This window comes from Hemibagrus wyckioides, linkage group LG01, assembly GCF_019097595.1.
Source record: "Hemibagrus wyckioides isolate EC202008001 linkage group LG01, SWU_Hwy_1.0, whole genome shotgun sequence".
NCBI lineage: Eukaryota > Metazoa > Chordata > Actinopteri > Siluriformes > Bagridae > Hemibagrus > Hemibagrus wyckioides.
The window spans coordinates 5,210,929-5,229,577 of NC_080710.1; the positions used below are offsets into that span (position 1 = coordinate 5,210,929).

The following is an 18,649-nucleotide window of genomic DNA, read 5'->3' on the forward strand; positions in this document are numbered from 1 at the left end:
CAATGTTTTTTCAAGATTCAAGATTCAAGAAGCTTTTATTGTCATTTCAACCACATATAGCTGGCGCAGTACATAGTGAAATGAAACAACGTTTCTCCAGGACCTGGTGCTACATAAACATACAAAAACAAGTTCAACACAAAACAACAAACACCACCACAGAGCTAGGACAGAAGTTTGTCTTAGCCACGTAAAGTGCACAGTGTGCAGCTAGGTGCGAACAGAGCATAGACAAGACAGTGCAAAAAGACAATAAATACAATAAAGACAACACAAAAGAACACAGGACACTTAGCGCAGAAAAGAAATAAAAGAACATGTACTGGAATGTAAGTGAAATAAAATAGATAAAGTGAAATGATGTAAAAAATAAAAAAAAAAGTATTGTGCAAAAATATTGTGCAAAAATACACAGCAGCGGTTGAGGTAGTGCAAATAGAATAAACATAAATATAACTATAGCAGCGGATGACAGGTAGAGGTAGTGCAGTAAGTAATGAACAGTATAAATTATGTGCGTGTGTGTGTGTGTGTGTGTGCGCGTCCACACAGTCAAGAGAGAGTGTGTGTATGTGTGTGTGAGAGAGACAGAGAGTTAATATACAGTTCAGTCCTGAGTGAGAGTGTGTGTGTGTGTGTGTGTGAGAGAGTGTAGAACAGTTCAGTCCCGGGTGTTGAGGAGCCTGATGGCTTGAGGAAAGAAACTGTTACACAGTCTGGTTGTGAGGGCCCGAATGCTCCGGTACCTCTTTCCAGATGGCAGGAGGGTGAAGAGTGTGTGTGAGGGGTGTGTGGGGTCAGCCACAATGCTGTTGGCTTTGCGGATGCAGCGTGCGGTGTAAATGTCTGTGATGGACGGAAGAGAGACTCCGGTGATCTTCTCAGCTGTCCTCACTATCTGCTGAAGGGTCTTGCGATCCGAGACGGTGCAGTTCCCAAACCAGGCAGTGATGCAGCTGCTCAGGACGCTCTCGATGGTCCATCTGTAGAACACAGTCAGGATGGGGGAAGGGAGATGGGCTTTCCTCAGCCTCCTCAGGAAGTAGAGGCGCTGCTGGGCTTTCTTGGTGATGGAGCTGGTGTTGAGTGACCAGGTGAAGTTCTCCGCCAGATGGACACCAAGGAATTTGATGCTCTTGACGATCTCCACCAAGGATCCGTTGATGGACAGCGGAGAGTGGTCACTCTGTGCTCTCCTGAAGTCAACAACCATCTCTTTGGTCTTGTCGACGTTCAGGGAGAGGTTGTTGGCTCTGCACCAGGCTGTTAGATGCTGCAGGCTGCTGTCAGGCTGTTCCTCCAGGTGGGGTTAAAGAAGGTGACATTGAGTGCAGGAGACAAATAAATAGGCATAAGTTGTGTAGATTGCATTCAGTGCTATTGCAGTCCTTCGGCCCTCTTGTGGCCATAATGATTGGAGCTTGTGATGTCCTATCATGACATACCATTGGTAAAACATGTTATCTGTCCATTGGCCTTGGTCTACATTTTCCATGAAACTTTTCAAACCCCCTAGTATTTGGTTGTATAATGTAGTCCAGTTGTATCATCATTTCTGCCTCTGTACTAGTTATTGACTCGGACTCGGCTTGCTGCGAAGTCCAGGCCTTCATTCCTCGGCGTCACCTGATGCTGGTGGCCGGGAGAGAGGACTTCGCAAACGGTATTCGAGGAAGCGGAAGCGCGGTAAACGGGCGGGTGTCCGTGCTAGGCTAACAACCAACCCTAGCCGGCCGGCACTCCCTTCCATCATCTTGTCCAACGTCTGCTCACTGGATAATAAACTGGACTACATCCGACTCCAGCGAACTACACGGCGTGAGTTCAGAGACTGCTGCGTCTTTCACGGAGACGTGGCTCAGCGACAGAGTTCCGGACGCCGCCATTCAGCTAGCCAGGCTAACCGTGTTTCGTGCCGACAGGAATACGGCTCTGTGTGGTAAGACTCGCAGTGGCGGTGTGTGTGTTTACATCAACACGGCATGGTGTAAGGACTCTGTGCTTGTGTCTAACTACTGCTCATCGGTAGTGGAGTTTGTGACTGTTAGATGCAGACCTTTTTATTTACCCCGGGAATTCACCACTACTCTCATTATCGGAGTGTACATTCCACCCAGCGCTAATGCTAAGGAGGCTCTGTGTGAGCTGTATGGAGCTATTAGCGAGCTGCAGAATGCTCACCCCGACGGACTGTTCATCATCGCCGGAGATTTCAATCATGCAAATCTCAGAACAGTGCTCCCTAAATTCCATCAGTATGTGGACTTTGCTACAAGAGGGACGAACACGCTGGATGTTGTTTATTCAAACATTCCCGGCGCGTATCGTGCGGAGCCCCGCCCCCACCTCGGCTACTCAGACCACATCTCTGTTATGTTGATTCCAGCATACAGACCCCTCGTCAGCCGCTCTAAACCGGTTCTGAAACAGGTTAAGACCTGGCCAGCAGGAGCCATCTCTGCTCTTCAGGACTGTTTTGAGTGCACTGACTGGGACATGTTTACGGAGGCTGCAACCAACGGCGACTCTATTGACTTGGAGGAGTACACGGCATCTGTGTCCGGCTACATCGGGAAGTGCATCGGTGACGTGACCGTCTCCAAGACCATCACAACACACTCCAACCAGAAGCCGTGGATGACTGTGAAAGTGCGTGCTATTCTGAAGTCGAGAGACTCTGCCTTCAGATCAGGGGACAGGGCGGCCTTAAAAATAGCAAGGGCTAAACTGTCCCGAGCCATCAGAGAGGCGAAGCGCGCACACACCCAGAGAATCCACGGCCACTTCCAGAACAGCAGAGACTCCCGGCGCATGTGGCAGGGCATCCAGGCGATCACCAACTACAGGACAACTTCACCTGCCTGTGACAGTGATGCCTCCCTTCCTGATGTGCTGAACGACTTCTACGCTCGGTTTGAGGCACAGAACAACACAACAGCGAGGAAGACCATCCCTCCTCCTAATGACCCAGTGCTCTGTCTCACCACGGCTGACGTGAAGAGAACTCTATGCAGAGTTAACCCACGGAAGTCTGCTGGACCAGACAACATTCCTGGCAGAGTTCTCAGGGAGTGTGCAGAGCAGCTAGCAGATGTTTTCACTGACACCTTCAACATCTCGCTGAGCAGCTCCATCATCCCTACGTGCCTCAAGACAACGACCATCGTCCCTGTGCCAAAGAAGTCTACGGTTTCCTGCCTCAATGACTACCGTCCCATCGCACTCACACCAATTGTGATGAAATGCTTTGAGAGGCTCGTCATGAGGCACATCAAGTTACAGCTACCACCCTCGCTGGACCCCTTGCAGTTTGCGTATCGTCCTAACCGCTCCACGGACGACGCCATCACCACAACCCTCCATCTGGCCCTCACACACCTGGACTGTAAAGACTCCTACGTTCAAATGCTGTTCATAGATTTCAGTTCAGCATTCAACACAATCATCCCTCAGCAGCTGATTGAGAAGCTGAGTCTCCTGGGCCTGAACACCTCTCTCTGCAACTGGATCCTGGATTTCCTGACTGGGAGACCTCAGTCAGTCCGGATCGGGAGCAGTATCTCCAGCACCACCACACTGAACACTGGAGCTCCTCAGGGCTGTGTGCTCAGTCCATTGCTGTTCACTCTGCTGACTCACGACTGTGCAGCAATGCACAGCTCCAACCACATCGTCAAGTTCGCTGATGACACGACCGTGGTGGGTCTCATCAGCAAGAACGACGAGTCAGCAAACAGAGAGGAGGTGCAACATCTAACAGCCTGGTGCAGAGCCAACAACCTCTCCCTGAATGTTGACAAGACCAAAGAGATGGTTGTTGACTTCAGGAGAGCACAGAGTGACCACTCTCCGCTGTCCATCGACGGATCCTTGGTGGAGATCGTCAAGAGCATCAAATTCCTTGGTGTCCATCTGGCGGAGAACTTCACCTGGTCACTCAACACCAGCTCCATCACCAAGAAAGCCCAGCAGTGCCTCTACTTCCTGAGGAGGCTGAGGAAAGCCCATCTCCCTTCCCCCATCCTGACTGTGTTCTACAGAGGGACCATCGAGAGCATCCTGAGCAGCTGCATCACTGCCTGGTTTGGGAACTGCACCGTCTCGGATCGCAAGACCCTTCAGCGGATAGTGAGGACAGCTGAAAAGATCATTGGAGTCTCTCTCCCCTCTATCACGGACATTTACACTGCACGCTGCATCCGCAAAGCCAACAACAGCATTGTGGCTGACCCCACACACCCCTCACACACACTCTTCACCCTCCTGCCATCTGGAAAGAGGTACCGGAGCATTCGGGCCCTCACAACCAGACTGTGTAACAGTTTCTTTCCTCAAGCCATCAGGCTCCTCAACACCCAGGACTGAACTGTTCTACACTCTCTCACACACACACACACACACACACACACACACACACACATACATACACACATACATACACACTCTCACTCAGGACTGAACTGTATATCAACTCTCTGTCTCTCTCACACACAGATACACACACACTCTCTCTTGACTGTGTGGACACGCACACACAATTTATATTGTTCATTACTTATTGCACTGCCTCTACCTGTCATCCGCTGCTATAATCATATTTATGTTTATTTCTATTTGCACTACCTCAACCGCTGCTGTGTATTTTTGCACAATTTTTTGCACAATACTTTTTTTTTTACATCATTTCACTTTATCTTATCTTATTTCACTTACATTCCAGTACACATGTTCTTTTCTTTCTTTTCGGCACTAAGTGTCCTGTGTTCTTTTGTGTTGTCTTTATTGTATTTATTGTATTTTGCACTGTCTTGTCTATGCTCTGTTTGCACCTAGCTGCACACTGTGCACTTTACGTGGCTAAGACAATCTTCTGTCCTAGCTCTGTGGTGTTGTTTTTATGTTGAACTTTGTTGTTGTATGTTTATGTAGCACCAGGTCCTGGAGAAACGTTGTTTCATTTCACTATGTACTGCGTCAGCTATATGTGCTTGAAATGACAATAAAGCTTCTTGAATCTTTGAATTGAATCTTGAATTGAATCTTCAAGTGGAGAAGCCCACCAACATCCCATAGTTGAATATGTTCTGTACTGAGGAATGGGCTAAAATTCCTCTAAGCCATTGTGCAAGACTGATCACCAGTTACTGGAAATATTTACTTGCAGTTCATTTTTGAGGGAACTCGATGCTGTGTCATGGCTGACACTATGGGAAAGCATCTCTGACACTATGGGAACACTTATTGTGTTCATCAGACTCTGAGGACCTTGATGTGGGCAATGATGACCGGTATGTCACTGAATTGCTTTTTGAGAGAAGCAATCAGTGGCGTTCATGCTGATGAGTTTTGCGCGCGCTGTCACTAAGCTTATTCTGAGTTTGCTTGCTTGTATTTCCAGCCAAGTGCTTGTGCTGCATGGCTCGAGTCCTGCGTCTGTCGAGGCAGTGTGCCGGATTCGGTCATTGCTTCGTTAATCCCTTTCATCCTTTCAGCTGACTCTAATATCTCTGCCTTGGCCCTGGGAGCTCGCTTTGCGATTTCATCCCCAACCTAGATGAGGATATAATGCAATATGCAAACGGATCTGAGGAGCTAATCGGAGGAGAACAAGGAGCAAACAGCATTCGAATTGCCACTGCATTCTGTGGTGTTTGGAAAGCTTCTGGAGGTGATCACATGTGCTGTTGCTAAGCTAAGCTTAGATTGGCATGATGAAAGGTTAGTGTTGTCCGCTATGAGCTTGACAATCTCTGACTAACTTCACGCCGACTTCCACCTCCATGCAGACACCTCCCATTTTCCCCATACCTCCACACTGAGGTGTTGAGGTTGTGGAATAATCCTTGATCTGCCTGGCTGTTCTCCTCAGCCATTGCTGACTATTTAGCCATTGTGGACTGATGCACAGGGGTATGCGGCGATGCCTAGGGTTGAAGAGATGCTTGCATCTCTCCCCTTAGGCTGCATGAAGAAAGTCTGCATTCCCATTGAGGCCCTGTTGGGCCAGATTGGCCTTATAGGGAAATCCTACAATCCCGTAGGTTAAGCCGTTGTGGTGCTGCACACAATGGAAGTTTTGCAGTTGTACCGAGCTGACCTGCTAAAGGAGAAGGCCCCTTCTGCGGGAAGGGGGTCATCAATGAGGTATGAACTCCGCCAGGCCACAGATTTAGCCCTCTGTGCCACAAAGCAGATGGCCCATTTCATGACTACATTTAGTTGCCACAGAGACACACTCTGACAGAGATAAAAGAAAGGGACAAAACCTCTCTTTTAGACATCCTGATATCTCCTAAGGGCCTGTTCTTCCTTCGCCGCAGTGAGGAGCTAGGGCTAGGTTGGTAGCCACCAGCCCCAGCCTGGCCTGCTGTGGCAGGAAAAGAAGGCTAGTGTTGCAGCCTGAACCCCCCAATGTAAAATCTGGGTGGTTGGGCAGTGCTTAGGGGCAGGTCCCCCAGGCGAGAGACAAAGGGGCTGTACAGTGCATTCCCCTCCCAGGCCGATCTGGCATGTCTTGGTTCCCAAGAAGAACAGGGGCTACACCCAATTTTGGACCTGTGTGCTCCAAATTGTATGCTGAAACATATTGGTGCATATTTTCACATTTGCATCTCAACAGAGCAGAGGAGACTCCACTGATTCACTTTTGGGGTGAAGCGTACCAGTGCCAGGTTCTCCTTTTAGGCCTAGTCTTATTTCTCACCCTCACAGACTGCATGGAGGCTGCTCTGGCATCAATGCACCCTGGGGTATCCATACTCAATACTCAATATCCATACTATCCGTACTCAATTATCTCATCTTGGCTCAGTCAAGAAAAGTGGCAGCCAGACATTGAGATGCCATGGTTGCTCACATGAGGTCCCTAGGCCTCAACCCGGTGAAGTGTGTGCTTTCTCCCTCTCTCCTGTCTCTCATGGCACACAGATTGCCTGAAGATGGGGGCTATGTTTCTAGTGCTGAAACACTTTCTCCTGAAACTCAGGGGCTACCTTTGGAGTTCCCCTGCATCAATCATTTTGGCGGTCTGTGTTTGTGCCCTCTGTTCAGGTTGGTGCACTAGATCTGGTACTGAGTAGAGATTTCTCTTGCTGAGAACTTTTCACATTCCAGAGCACATGATCAGGAAGCAGGCTTCCTGCTGAGGCAGGGGCTAAGGCCCTGGGAATGGCATTTCCAACCGTAAATGGTGGAATGCATATGCCAATTTTTGGCCGGGCAGTAGTTGCTATTACTGCAACTACTAGTTGTTATTACTGTAGAAAGATCATTGTTCATAATCACAATCTCCGGTGTTTATAATAATTTATAATCACATTCACCAGTGTCACCCAAATGCAGATGGGTTCCCTTTTGAGTCTGGTTCCTTTCGAGTCAAGGTTTCTTCCTCATCTAAGGGAGTTTTTCCTTGCCACAGTCGCATCAGGCTTGCTCACTAGGGATGATTTTGTCTAACATCTAGGACTTTTGTACTGTGTTCTGTAAAGAGGCTTTGAGACAATGTCCATTGTTAAAAGTGCTATACAAATAAAATTGAATTGAATTGAATTGAAATGGCTCTGCTATAAGCTGGTCTTCCGGCCTTTCTGCAGGCCTTCTGCCATCTGCCCCATGAGTTGGTGGAGCATGAAATACTGCACCTGCTTGCCTAGTTCAGGTTCAAGGGACGTACGCCTATTGCTCAAGTGCAAGGTATAAGTCCTCTCCCTTTTCATCTGCTTTCGCAGCCTCAACAAAAGCAATCTGGTCTCCAAGCAGCACTTTGTGCTGGGTAGTGGTAGCTATCTTCTAGGCCTATAAGGTGTGCTGTGTGGCATCACCTCTAGGGATTAAAGCTCACTCCACTAAGTGTACTGCCTCGTCTAGCACTCTGGCTAGGGGCGTCCCCCTCCACCCCAGAATATTTGTGCTGTGGCAGGTTGGTCCTCTCCCCACACCCTTATCAGGCTCTATAACCTGGACCTGGACCCCACTCCTGTGTCCTGGGTCTTACAGGGCTAATGATGCACTGCTCCTGGCTCATTTGTGCTCTTTCACGACCTCCGTGACATAGCATGTGGCAGAGTTGGTATCGGCGTTCCCTCGAAAGGGAACTATAACAGGTTATGTATGTAACCGGTTCCCTGAGAAGGGAACAAGATGCTGCATCACTAGCGACACCCCAGGCATCCACTCACGCTTCCTATTTATTTGAATGGGTTCATTTTGTCTACTTTTAGGACTTGTGTGAAAATCTGACACTGTTTTGGATCCTATTTAGGCAGAATTCTAAAGGGTTCTCAAAATGTCAAGCGCCACTGTATTGAATTTATGCAACCTTGAATATCAAAGTTTCATTTAAAGATCAGTCTAATGTCCTTGTGAAATTTAGACACTTGTGAAAAACAGATAATGAAAATAAATGAAATGCTTGTGATATTCCATAAAAGTCACTTAAGGATTTCTTAACAACAAGCAATAATATAAATAAATGTATGATATTCAACAATAACCTTTGTTAAGGCTTAGACTTTAATACACTTTAAAACTTTTAAGACGGCTCATTCAGCCATTTGTTTTGTTTTTCTAAGTATTTTATTTTATTTCCATTGAATTTGTTGACATTTTCTAGAATTTTGAGATTTGTGTTTTCAAGACTAATTGAGAATTTGCCATTTATTAGTATCGATTGCTGAGGTTTAAGTGCTGCATTTCAAAAGCACCAATAAAGGAGGTGAGTAGGTTGTTGCCTCTATTATAGTCACACACACACACACACACACACACACGCACAGTAAGTGGGGAGCTGCACCAATTCAAGCACCATTGACACATATTGAATCAGCTTAGCTGTGAGCCAGACCTTTTCTTTGATCCTTTTCTTTTTTGGTAAACACACACACACACACACACGCATACACACATACACGCACACACACACACACACACACACACACACACACACACACACACACAGCCTCATTACCACAACAGAAGATGAGATGGGCACTGCTTTGTGACTATATAATCACGTCTATATTTCTGAAAAGGGGGAAAAAAACTGAAACAAAAACCTGACGATGACTTTTAACTACCTAATAATCAGAGCGCTTTGCTTAAATCTGCGATCAAAGATTTTTAACGCCAGCACACATACTGTGAAACATCACTGTACAGGTATTGATTCCAAGAAAATCTGTTGCTACAAAATATGTGAAACAGCAACGATGAAATTCTGGATTTTGATTGGTCAGGAGGTGTTGAACAATTTTCTATTAAAATGCCAGCTTTAATACATGATTCTAACACATTCACATGGACTTGGAGATATGGTGAAAGTTCTACTGCTGTAGTGTATGAGTATTAAAGACACTGCTATTATTAAAAAACATCATTGCAGTAAAATTAACTCTGCTTCTCAATAGGCTGCATCCCAAAACCTTGCCAATGATTATTTTCCTAGAAAAGCTTAAAAGGACATCTTTTTGAATGTACTTGAATTCAATTAAAGATTTCCTTTAATTATGCACATTAATGTAATACACACCCACAATTTTAGGACCTTGATGTTACATAAAACTATTGAAAACTATATCTGTTGAAGGTGATATTCTAAATAATATGACTTAATTAAAAATGCCCCATTGCTCATAATTGCCTTAACAACTGTAGGTCAACTGCACAGTTTTATGGTCACTACTGTGCATTAAACGAATGCATTTTGTGCTCGTTATCAGCTCCACAGCGGTGGTTAAAATGAAGCTCATATGAAAGTAGACACTCAGGGCTTTAAGGGTTTGTAGTTTGTCATAAGTAGTACTGTTTTTACCTAGCCTACTTGGGGTCATATATTCATAGAAAAGTTAAAAGAAACAAACACACAAATGTTTCTATCTTCTAAGTAAATGGTGATATCAACCAAATTCTGCTCTGTGAGATGCCCAAAGTGCTTGCACTAGAAAAAGCATATAAAATTTGAAGGTGTTTATCTTCAGCCACTAAAATTCTGTGTAAGGTTATCCAACCGAGTGAGAAACACATGGAAGACTTGCCAAGATAAAATCATTCATTGGTTTATACTGATTGAAAATGTCAACTAAATTGATGTACTGGTGAAAAGGGTTTGTATTATGTCGTTTTGTTTTTAATTAACATTTTATACTCAAGCTGTCAAGAACAGCAATTTTTAGTTCTTTTTTTATGCAAACAAACACTGAGCTGTTCTCATTGAGACGCTCTCTCTCATTGCAAGCACAGTACTAATTACACTACTTACACTAATTACAGGGCTCTATTCCTATGAAAGTCTGGTTTTGATATGTCAATATCCATAATAATATAATTTCCTTGGCTTTTGCATACATAAAAACAGGAAGCAGCCGCATTATTCTTATTAAGTTCCTAATTTCACATTAACAAATCATTCCTCATAAAACAAAAGTATAATCAAACCAGAAAGATCAAACATTTGTTAAATGATAAATAACTTATGTATATTTAAAGTACATCAAATAATCAGTCCCTACTGTTAAAGGTCAGTTAACACACAAAACATCGAATGTAGCATACAACACGTCAACTTAACGTTATTTAAATGTAAATTTAATCAGCACTCCTGCCACTCACTGTCCAGCTCTATTCCTAAGCATCATTTACAGCACCAACCCCCTCAATCCCACAGACAGGAAGTGAGAGCTCTTTGTTGCCATAGTGAGCATCATGTTTTGAAAAGGACAAAACAGAAGCTGGAGGAGGAGGAGACATGCTCACGCACACGCACCTACAATAATAAAAGATCCGTCATCCAAACAGATCCAGCTGTACCGCATGACGTTTAACTCAGACATTAAGGTAAATTGCGCTCATCTCATGCCGCCGTGACTTGTCTACAGCTGACGCGGTAAAAGCCAATTTCCAGCAGACGGGCCACATGAACGCAATTCGATGAGCAACAAATTGCTGTTTGAGTGAGCAGCCACCGGTTTCCAGCATGCACCCATGATGGATTTCTTCAAGGTGGTTAAAACGTAATCGTTTGCTGGGACCTCGGTGTCAAAATCCAATAAAGTGTCAAGGGAAAGGGGCTCAAGGCGAAACAGGATTGATTTTGACATTAGGAATAAAACACTTCCGGGGACATGTCGTTCTAGTAAATGAATCAGTGATGAAAAAGCAAATGTTACTGATGCAAAGTTGATTATTGTTTGTAGAAGATTGACACGTACCTATTATCTAGTTAATGTTATGTTTAATGCTTAAACTAAACCGTCCTTGTTGGCCTCTCTCTCTCTCTCTCTCTCTCTCTCTCTCTCTCTCTCTCTCTCACTGGAGTCCTTCCTGGAATGTGAAATAAACTTCTCCTTTACTCTATCAGCATCTACACAAACAACACATTTATTAAAATCCTGGTGTAAGTTGTTACTTCAGAAATGGTAATGTATTAAAATGAGCGTGTTAATATAAACAAGTGATTGGCCTTGTAGCTGGACCTACTGTCACTGCTCCTGCTGATTAATAAACACCATCTTTACCCAGTGAAGCCTCAGATTCTTGGAGATTCAGAGGAACACTGTTGTAGCCCAAACCCCACCCCCACCCCCAAGGTAAGATACTTTTCTGCTCAACACGGTTGTAAAGAGTGATTCATTGATTTACTATTTACCTTCATGTCAGCCATTCTGGTTTATATATTCTTGATGTTTACTAATGTAATATTAAATGTAATATCATATGAAACTATTTCTACTGTCTCTAATCTAAAGGGTTGAATAAATGTCTCTTGCAAAAACAAAAAGAGTACAGAATCGAAAGTCGAACATCGCTGCTTAATATTTCATATTTTATTGTGGAGCATAATTTTAATAGCTTGTAATATTTGTTCTCTATTTAATGAACGTATCAGGAGCTCACCTGGATCACGCCGCCTCCTTCGCCCTCCGTTCCTGCTATAAACTCCTCAGGCAGCTTCAGCATTTTTCCCAGCCAGTCGAGCACCACGGTCTCCAGCTCAGTACAAGCCGGACTCGCTGCCTGAGAAACAACAGAACACACTTCAACAAAGGGAAGAAAGGTGGAGGTTAAAAAATAAAGACGATAGAAGCATGGATGGATGGATAGATAGACAAAAAATGGATGGAGAGTAAAACAAAGAAACGAAAAGCCAATACAATTTCTGAACATTCACATTCCTCCATCCAATCCCAAGAAAGAAAGAAGACAAAGAAACAAAACCAAGGATGGTGGAATGATAGTGTAGAAAAGATAAATACCCAGGAGAAACCAACACAGCCGATTCCCCCGGACAGCATGTCTGCCAGTAATGCAGGGAAGGAGTTAGCACTGGGAAAGTAGGCATAGAAGTATGGGCTGTGCCAATGGGTTACCTGAAAGAAATAAAAAAAGAAGGTAAAGTCATTCCAGTGACACAGCGTCATTCTGTTATAATACAAAAAACAACATTTGAGTCCAGTGTGTATTTTACATATTTGCCACATCCGAAGGGCTTCAACATATACAAAACATCTTTAAAATAAAACTTCCAGGGTTGTTACAAAATAAAAAAGAAAAATTCACTGCATTTCAACAGAAATGGAAACATTTTATTCATTTTTAAAATACTCCAGTGTACCATGTTTCTTCAAGAAGATGGATGGATAGATTGATCTATGAATAGGTGAGTGAATGATATGGTTTATGCAACAAGAGGCTGGTGGAAAGAGGAATAGATGGATAGACTGATGCCTGTAAATATTCATTTTTAAGTGGATGGCAAATGCATGACCAGGAAAATACTGGCCAAGTGTTTGAGGAAGGAAGAAAGATGGAGAGATAGGTGGATGGACGGCAAGGGATATAACCAAGAAACGTCATTGTAGCTCATTTGATAAAGAAAGAAAGAAAGAAAGAAAACCAGATTAAGTAAGTAAGTAAGGAAGGAAGGAAGGAAGGAAGGAAGGAAGGAATGGAGGAAGGAAGGAAGGAAGGAAGGGAAAATAAGTCTATCCATTTATCCATTCTTCCATCGAACCATCCATCCATCCGCCCATCAAGAAAGGAAGGAAGGAAGGGAGGAAGGAAGGAAGATGTAAAATGAGGGAAAATCAAGGAAAATCAATCCATCCTTCAATGAATCAATGCATCCATTCATCAAGACAGAAAAAATAAATAAAGAAAGATAGAGAGATGGTTGGTTGATTATATACACAGACTACTCAAAATCTTTTGTAGTTTAGCTGCAGCTGCTGCACTGTTTATGTCAACATGAATGACATCACTCTTTTTTCCAGGTTTAAAAGTAATTCCATGCGTGTGAGAGAAAGGCAGCAGGGGTCCATACAGGACTTTCCCAATATGAGTCATTAATACGGTTTAATGTGCACTAACAAAGGTACCTGAAATGGCTCCAAGGGCAACAATAAATTTTATATAATTAGGACTAAATGGAAAGCAAATACAAACACAACTCACTGAATGAATTAGTGTGCAAAATCCCCCATGCTGTGTTTATTCATTTTCAATAAATTAAACTGTAGTTTTGAACATCCTTCACTGTGGATTACTGCGCTAGAGTTTAGCTGCAAATTTAGCAAATATCTTTTCACTTTAATCATCAGTACATCAAGTGCTTGAAAGGAAGACTAAAAACAAAGAAGTATGGTAAATATAGTCATACTTTCCACCAAAATGTTAACATGGTCAAAACTAAATAAAATGGGGTCCTGCATGAGCATGACTCACCCCAGGCATGATGACCCGCTCGATGTCCTTAACCACGTCTTCATACGTCTCTGGCTCATCCGGGGCCACCTCAGGAATGAGCGCTCGTAGGTAGCCGGGCTCCACGTCGGGATAAACATTCCTTTTCTCAATGTTCTCCAGATAGTCGGCTATATAGTCCACCATCTCCTTCCCTCGCTTGCGGAATTCTGCAACTTCCATCTTGACAACTGGAGAGATGCCACCGTATAACATATCGTGAGCTTTTATTGTTGATCTTTGTCCGAAAATATCCTCTTTCTGAGGAAAACTTTTTTTTTTTTTTTTTACAGATCTGATCATTACTGATTTAACAGAATTTACACATTTTGAATTTACAAAAAGTCTAAAATGATCCGAATCGAATTAAAATTTAAAACCCAAGGGGAACTTGAGTTATAGTTATACTGCTGTTCACTGCATAATTTGAAACTCTGAAAGTTTTGACTGTGTTGTATTTTTTTAACTATTTAAAAATATTTTCATACAAATATTTATTCCACATTCACAAGACTAAAAATCTTTTTCTAATTGACCTGATTTCATGAAATTCTTCATGTTCATTCCAATCCCAGATTAGAAGCATATTCATTTCTCAGAATTTTTATGATTGTTGAATACATTAGACTTTACCAAAACAAATTGCTTTTGGTAAAAAATACAAAAAAAAGATTTTTCCAACAATTAAAAAAAAACAAACATTATATATATATATATAAATATATATATATATATATATATATATATATATATATATATATATATATATATATATATATATATAATGTTTTTTTTTTAATTGTTAATAAGTTCTAACACTAGGTTAGGGGATATATCAACTATGCAACGGTATAGTTTTAAACCTCATTGACATAAATAAATGTTCACTTTTGAAAACAGTTCCAACACAAAAGTACACAGAAAATAAATAAATAAATAAATAAATAAATAAATAAATAAAATTATAATACCATGAACAAACAAAGACTGTGATAGCCCTTAAATACCTTCATATGGAAATTCTTAAGTTCATATTTCCTTGGAAATCTGCTAAACTACCTGGCTAAAGTGTCTTCCTACACCTTATTCCATTAGATAGAATTAGACATTGATATATTTCCAACATCAAATCTCTTAAATCATTTTCACAGTCCACATGTACATTACAATAGCACTTATATGTTTACTTTACAGTGTAAGTGCTAGCTAATAGCATTTTTAGTACAAGTTGCATATTAAATTACAATGTAGTCATCCATCCATCCATCCACTGTCTATACCCGCTTTATTCCTAATTAGGGTCATGGGGGTCTGCTGGAGCCTATCCCCGCACACATTGGGCGAAAGGCAGGGGACTATGTAGTCACTTATGTTAAAACTACACTAGAACTAGGTGCAGAACAATGCCGAATCCTCTAAGCTGCTAAAGTATATAAGTTGAATGTGAATGTAATATGAAAAATAATAAGCGTAAAACAATACTTACTACTGATAATTAAGGTAACAGCAGTCGGTCCTACCAAACTGATTCTGTAAATACATACATAAAATTAATAAATACAGTAAATCCTCTGCCTATGAATGCCCTCCCTTATGAATTTTAGCCTTAAGAATGGAAACTGGAAATTTGCATTAGCATACATAGCATTTTCGGAGTACGAATGAACCGAACCGAATGCCAGCTAAGTTTCTTGTACATTCAGGAGCCACTCAAAACTTGTTTGCGTCAGTGGAAAGCCAAGCAAAGCCAACTGAATTTACCTAGCTTTGCGATTGTTTTTCAGTCAGTGAAAGCTGTTTGGAAAAAGTCAACTGACAATACCAACATTGCCCAGTGTTTAATGTTCTTATGCAAATTAAAGAGCAAGACAGGATATAAAACCTCAATTTTAAATTTGAGTGCTATGAGTCACATGTAAAAATGCAAAATGATCAGAATAGTTAAAGACACGAATGACATTCAAAGTAGAACCACTAAATATTGATCTTAGCCTCAACTGTACTGGAATTTTACACCTTTAATTACATTACATTACCTCATATTTACATTTAAAAACATTAAATAGAAGGTTTTGTATATTAATTCTAAGAACTTTAGCCATGAAATTCTGAATAACATTAATAATAATAATTATTATTAATATACACAGGCAGGACAAGTATAAACATTGTAGATAGATTTGATTTGTCACTGGTTAGGACCAAAGACAGACAACAGGTAACATAAGTATTACAAAATGTTTCTTTAAAAAAAAAAAAACATTAACAGATATACAAGGTGTTTCATGACATACAACGTCATAGTAACTATTTATTTATTTATTTACTTTTTCTGTAGATTCAAGAACTCTAACTTTAAATCCATAGGATTGAGAAACGCATTGATTCTTAATCCTTCAACAACTCCCCATAGGAAAACATGGCTCCTGCTATATCTTGATTCAAACACGGTACATAAAAATATACACACGAATACAGCCCAATGTATACAGATGATCTAAGTTTGTAGCTCTGAGGTCAGTCAGGCTGCAAGTTACCTGTTGATGAAGCTCCCCCAGGCTCTTCTAAACTATCCTGAAATCCTGTTTCTTTTTTCTGAGCCTGGAAGCTTTACTTTGAGTCATCAGCCTCAACAAATAATGTCTTGATCAGTGTTAAGTAAGGAATAAAATGCGATGCGGTAGCATCATCTTTTTTTGCCTAACAATTTTTTATTAATTTTTTCATTTGTTATAACCCCAGCTTTGCAACCATTTAACAAATGAGTGTGTAAATGAGCCCTTACGCCAAATTGCTATTATTTTTTAATTGTAATTTAATTGTTATGGGCAGATATTTCTTCTACAATCATGTACTGTCCAGTGAGCCATTTTGGAAAAGCATGTAAGTCTTGAAACAGACTTAGGAAGAAAACCTTTTCATATGATAATTTATCCTGAATACAAATTGGACATACAATTTATGAATAAAAATCCATGACAAATGCATTGCTGTGGCATATCAGTGAAACAATTTGATGAAAAAACTAGTTATATTGCCAAGAAACTACAAAAAGTGTAGCAAAATACTTATTTTAGATCTCTCTCTCTCTCTCTCTCTCTCTCTCTCTCTCTCTCTGTTTTGTTAGATATTTTTGCTAGAGTCTTTTTACCACTTAAAACAGGAAAAGATCTGTAAGTTAGTAATGCCTTGTTATATTTTTTGTTGCTAATATGATGCAATAAGTTGCAGTACAGGACTTTTTTCTAGAGGCATCGGAGCCTGTTTCATTGTGTCCACATTCAGCATTGAATGTCTTTGTCATGTCACACTTCACAGTGAATCAGACCCATTTCTGCTCTCTGACATGCCTCTAAGCATCTAAAATTTAAGGTGTTATTTTTTTAGCTACTAAAATTCTAACGGATCTCACACTGAAAGCCAACAGACTCCTGACTCATTTTCTATCAGACTCGCAGGGATAAAATAATACATTTGTTTATACTGATTGAAAAATGTCAGATGATTTGATTTCCTTTCTGCTGGTGGAAGGAAACACCAGTGTACTGGTAAAAAGGATTAATATTCTTCATCAAATCTAAAGAAATGTAGTTAGGGTAAACTCACTGCTTGCAAATTTGCTTTTAAATCAGCTACACTGTTAAGGTTTGTACATGAGATTAAAATAGCTGGTAAAAGATCATATGAGCTTTCCACAACAGTGAACATAACTATAAACTGATTAACTAATACCTATAACTAATACCTATGAACTGATTACCAAACAAAAGTCAAGGCTCTTCTCGAACTCATCACTTACACGATCGTGAAACATCTCACAACAAGAAGCACAGAATATTCTGAAGGAGTGATGACGCTGGTGAATAATCTCCCAAGCTCTGCTGTCTCTACTACTCGAGTAAACACTTTCTAATCCACATTAATACACACTAATGCAGGTGTGTGTGTGTGAGTGAGACTGAGAGAGAGAGAGAGAGAGAGAGAAAGAGAGAGAGAGAGAGAGAGAGAGAGAGAGGTCATCAGCTCACCCACAGGGCTACAGGTCTATTTGATTACATGATGGCAAATAGTGTTAACGCTCTTAAACCCCTCTGCTCTCACTCAGAAGGACCGGTGACTTCACACGTATATAAACACACACACACACACACACACACACACACACACACACAGAGTATATAAAAACCTTGAAAACAATATATAACACTTTACAAAGCATTTGGTTTTAGGGATTACAATGCATTGTTCGAGAGGTATAAATATTGTTAGAATAAATTATGCATACAGGCTTTTACACACACACACACACACACACAAAGACTAAAAAGCACATTTTGCTAACAGTAGGTTCAAAAGGCATACCAGTAATGCCGGTGACTTTTACTTCAATGCCTCAACTGAACCTTGCTCTGTGACCTGATCATGCAACAAGTGTGATCACTCACACTCACCACTCACACACACACACACACACACACTCATGCTTTGTCACATACGAATGGAGGTTTGTTTTTGCTGCACTTGACCAGGCAACGTTTAAACACAGTGTACTTACAGTGTCAGTCAAAAAAAAAAAAAGTAGTCCGACTCTTCCTCCTCCTCCTCTGTGTTCACTCACACCCTTTTCAGTGTGGAAAATACACACACACATGCACACACACACACACGCACACACATACACACACTGTCATCCAGAGCAGAGCGGAATACAGGAGCCCGTGTCTTTATCTGCTCAGCGCACTTTTCAGGCAGCCAATCAGAGTGCGGCACTGCACAGCAGGAAGAGCTGATTCATAAGGAGTTAACGAGATCCTACTCACTTTCCATCTGCATACATAGAAACGCAAAATATTACTTCATTCCATATTGTATTTAACTTTTTACATTACAGGCTTTCATAGATTTTTTTTTCTTC

At 41.5% G+C, this 18,649-nt stretch overlaps 1 protein-coding gene across 4 annotated transcripts in view; it reads right to left on the minus strand.

The window, feature by feature from the left end:
- The window catches only part of ddc (dopa decarboxylase), a 33,919-nt gene extending 15,475 nt beyond the window's left edge, over positions 1-18,444 (minus strand). Inside the window, exons 1-5 of one of the 4 annotated variants that reach the window (XM_058400502.1) lie at positions 18,290-18,444; positions 15,221-15,264; positions 13,717-13,925; positions 12,249-12,362; positions 11,890-12,009 (exon numbers count right to left, since the gene is read on the minus strand). In XM_058400502.1, coding sequence (XP_058256485.1) covers positions 11,890-12,009; positions 12,249-12,362; positions 13,717-13,917 — 435 coding nt within the window. In that variant the 5' untranslated portion in view covers positions 13,918-13,925; positions 15,221-15,264; positions 18,290-18,444. Of the gene's footprint in view, positions 1-11,889; positions 12,010-12,248; positions 12,363-13,716; positions 13,926-15,220; positions 15,265-17,533; positions 17,553-18,096; positions 18,195-18,289 lie in introns of those variants that run through there. The other 3 variants (XM_058400507.1, XM_058400514.1, XM_058400523.1) reach the window with 3 other exon arrangements.
- Between the last annotated feature and the right edge of the window lie 205 nt (positions 18,445-18,649).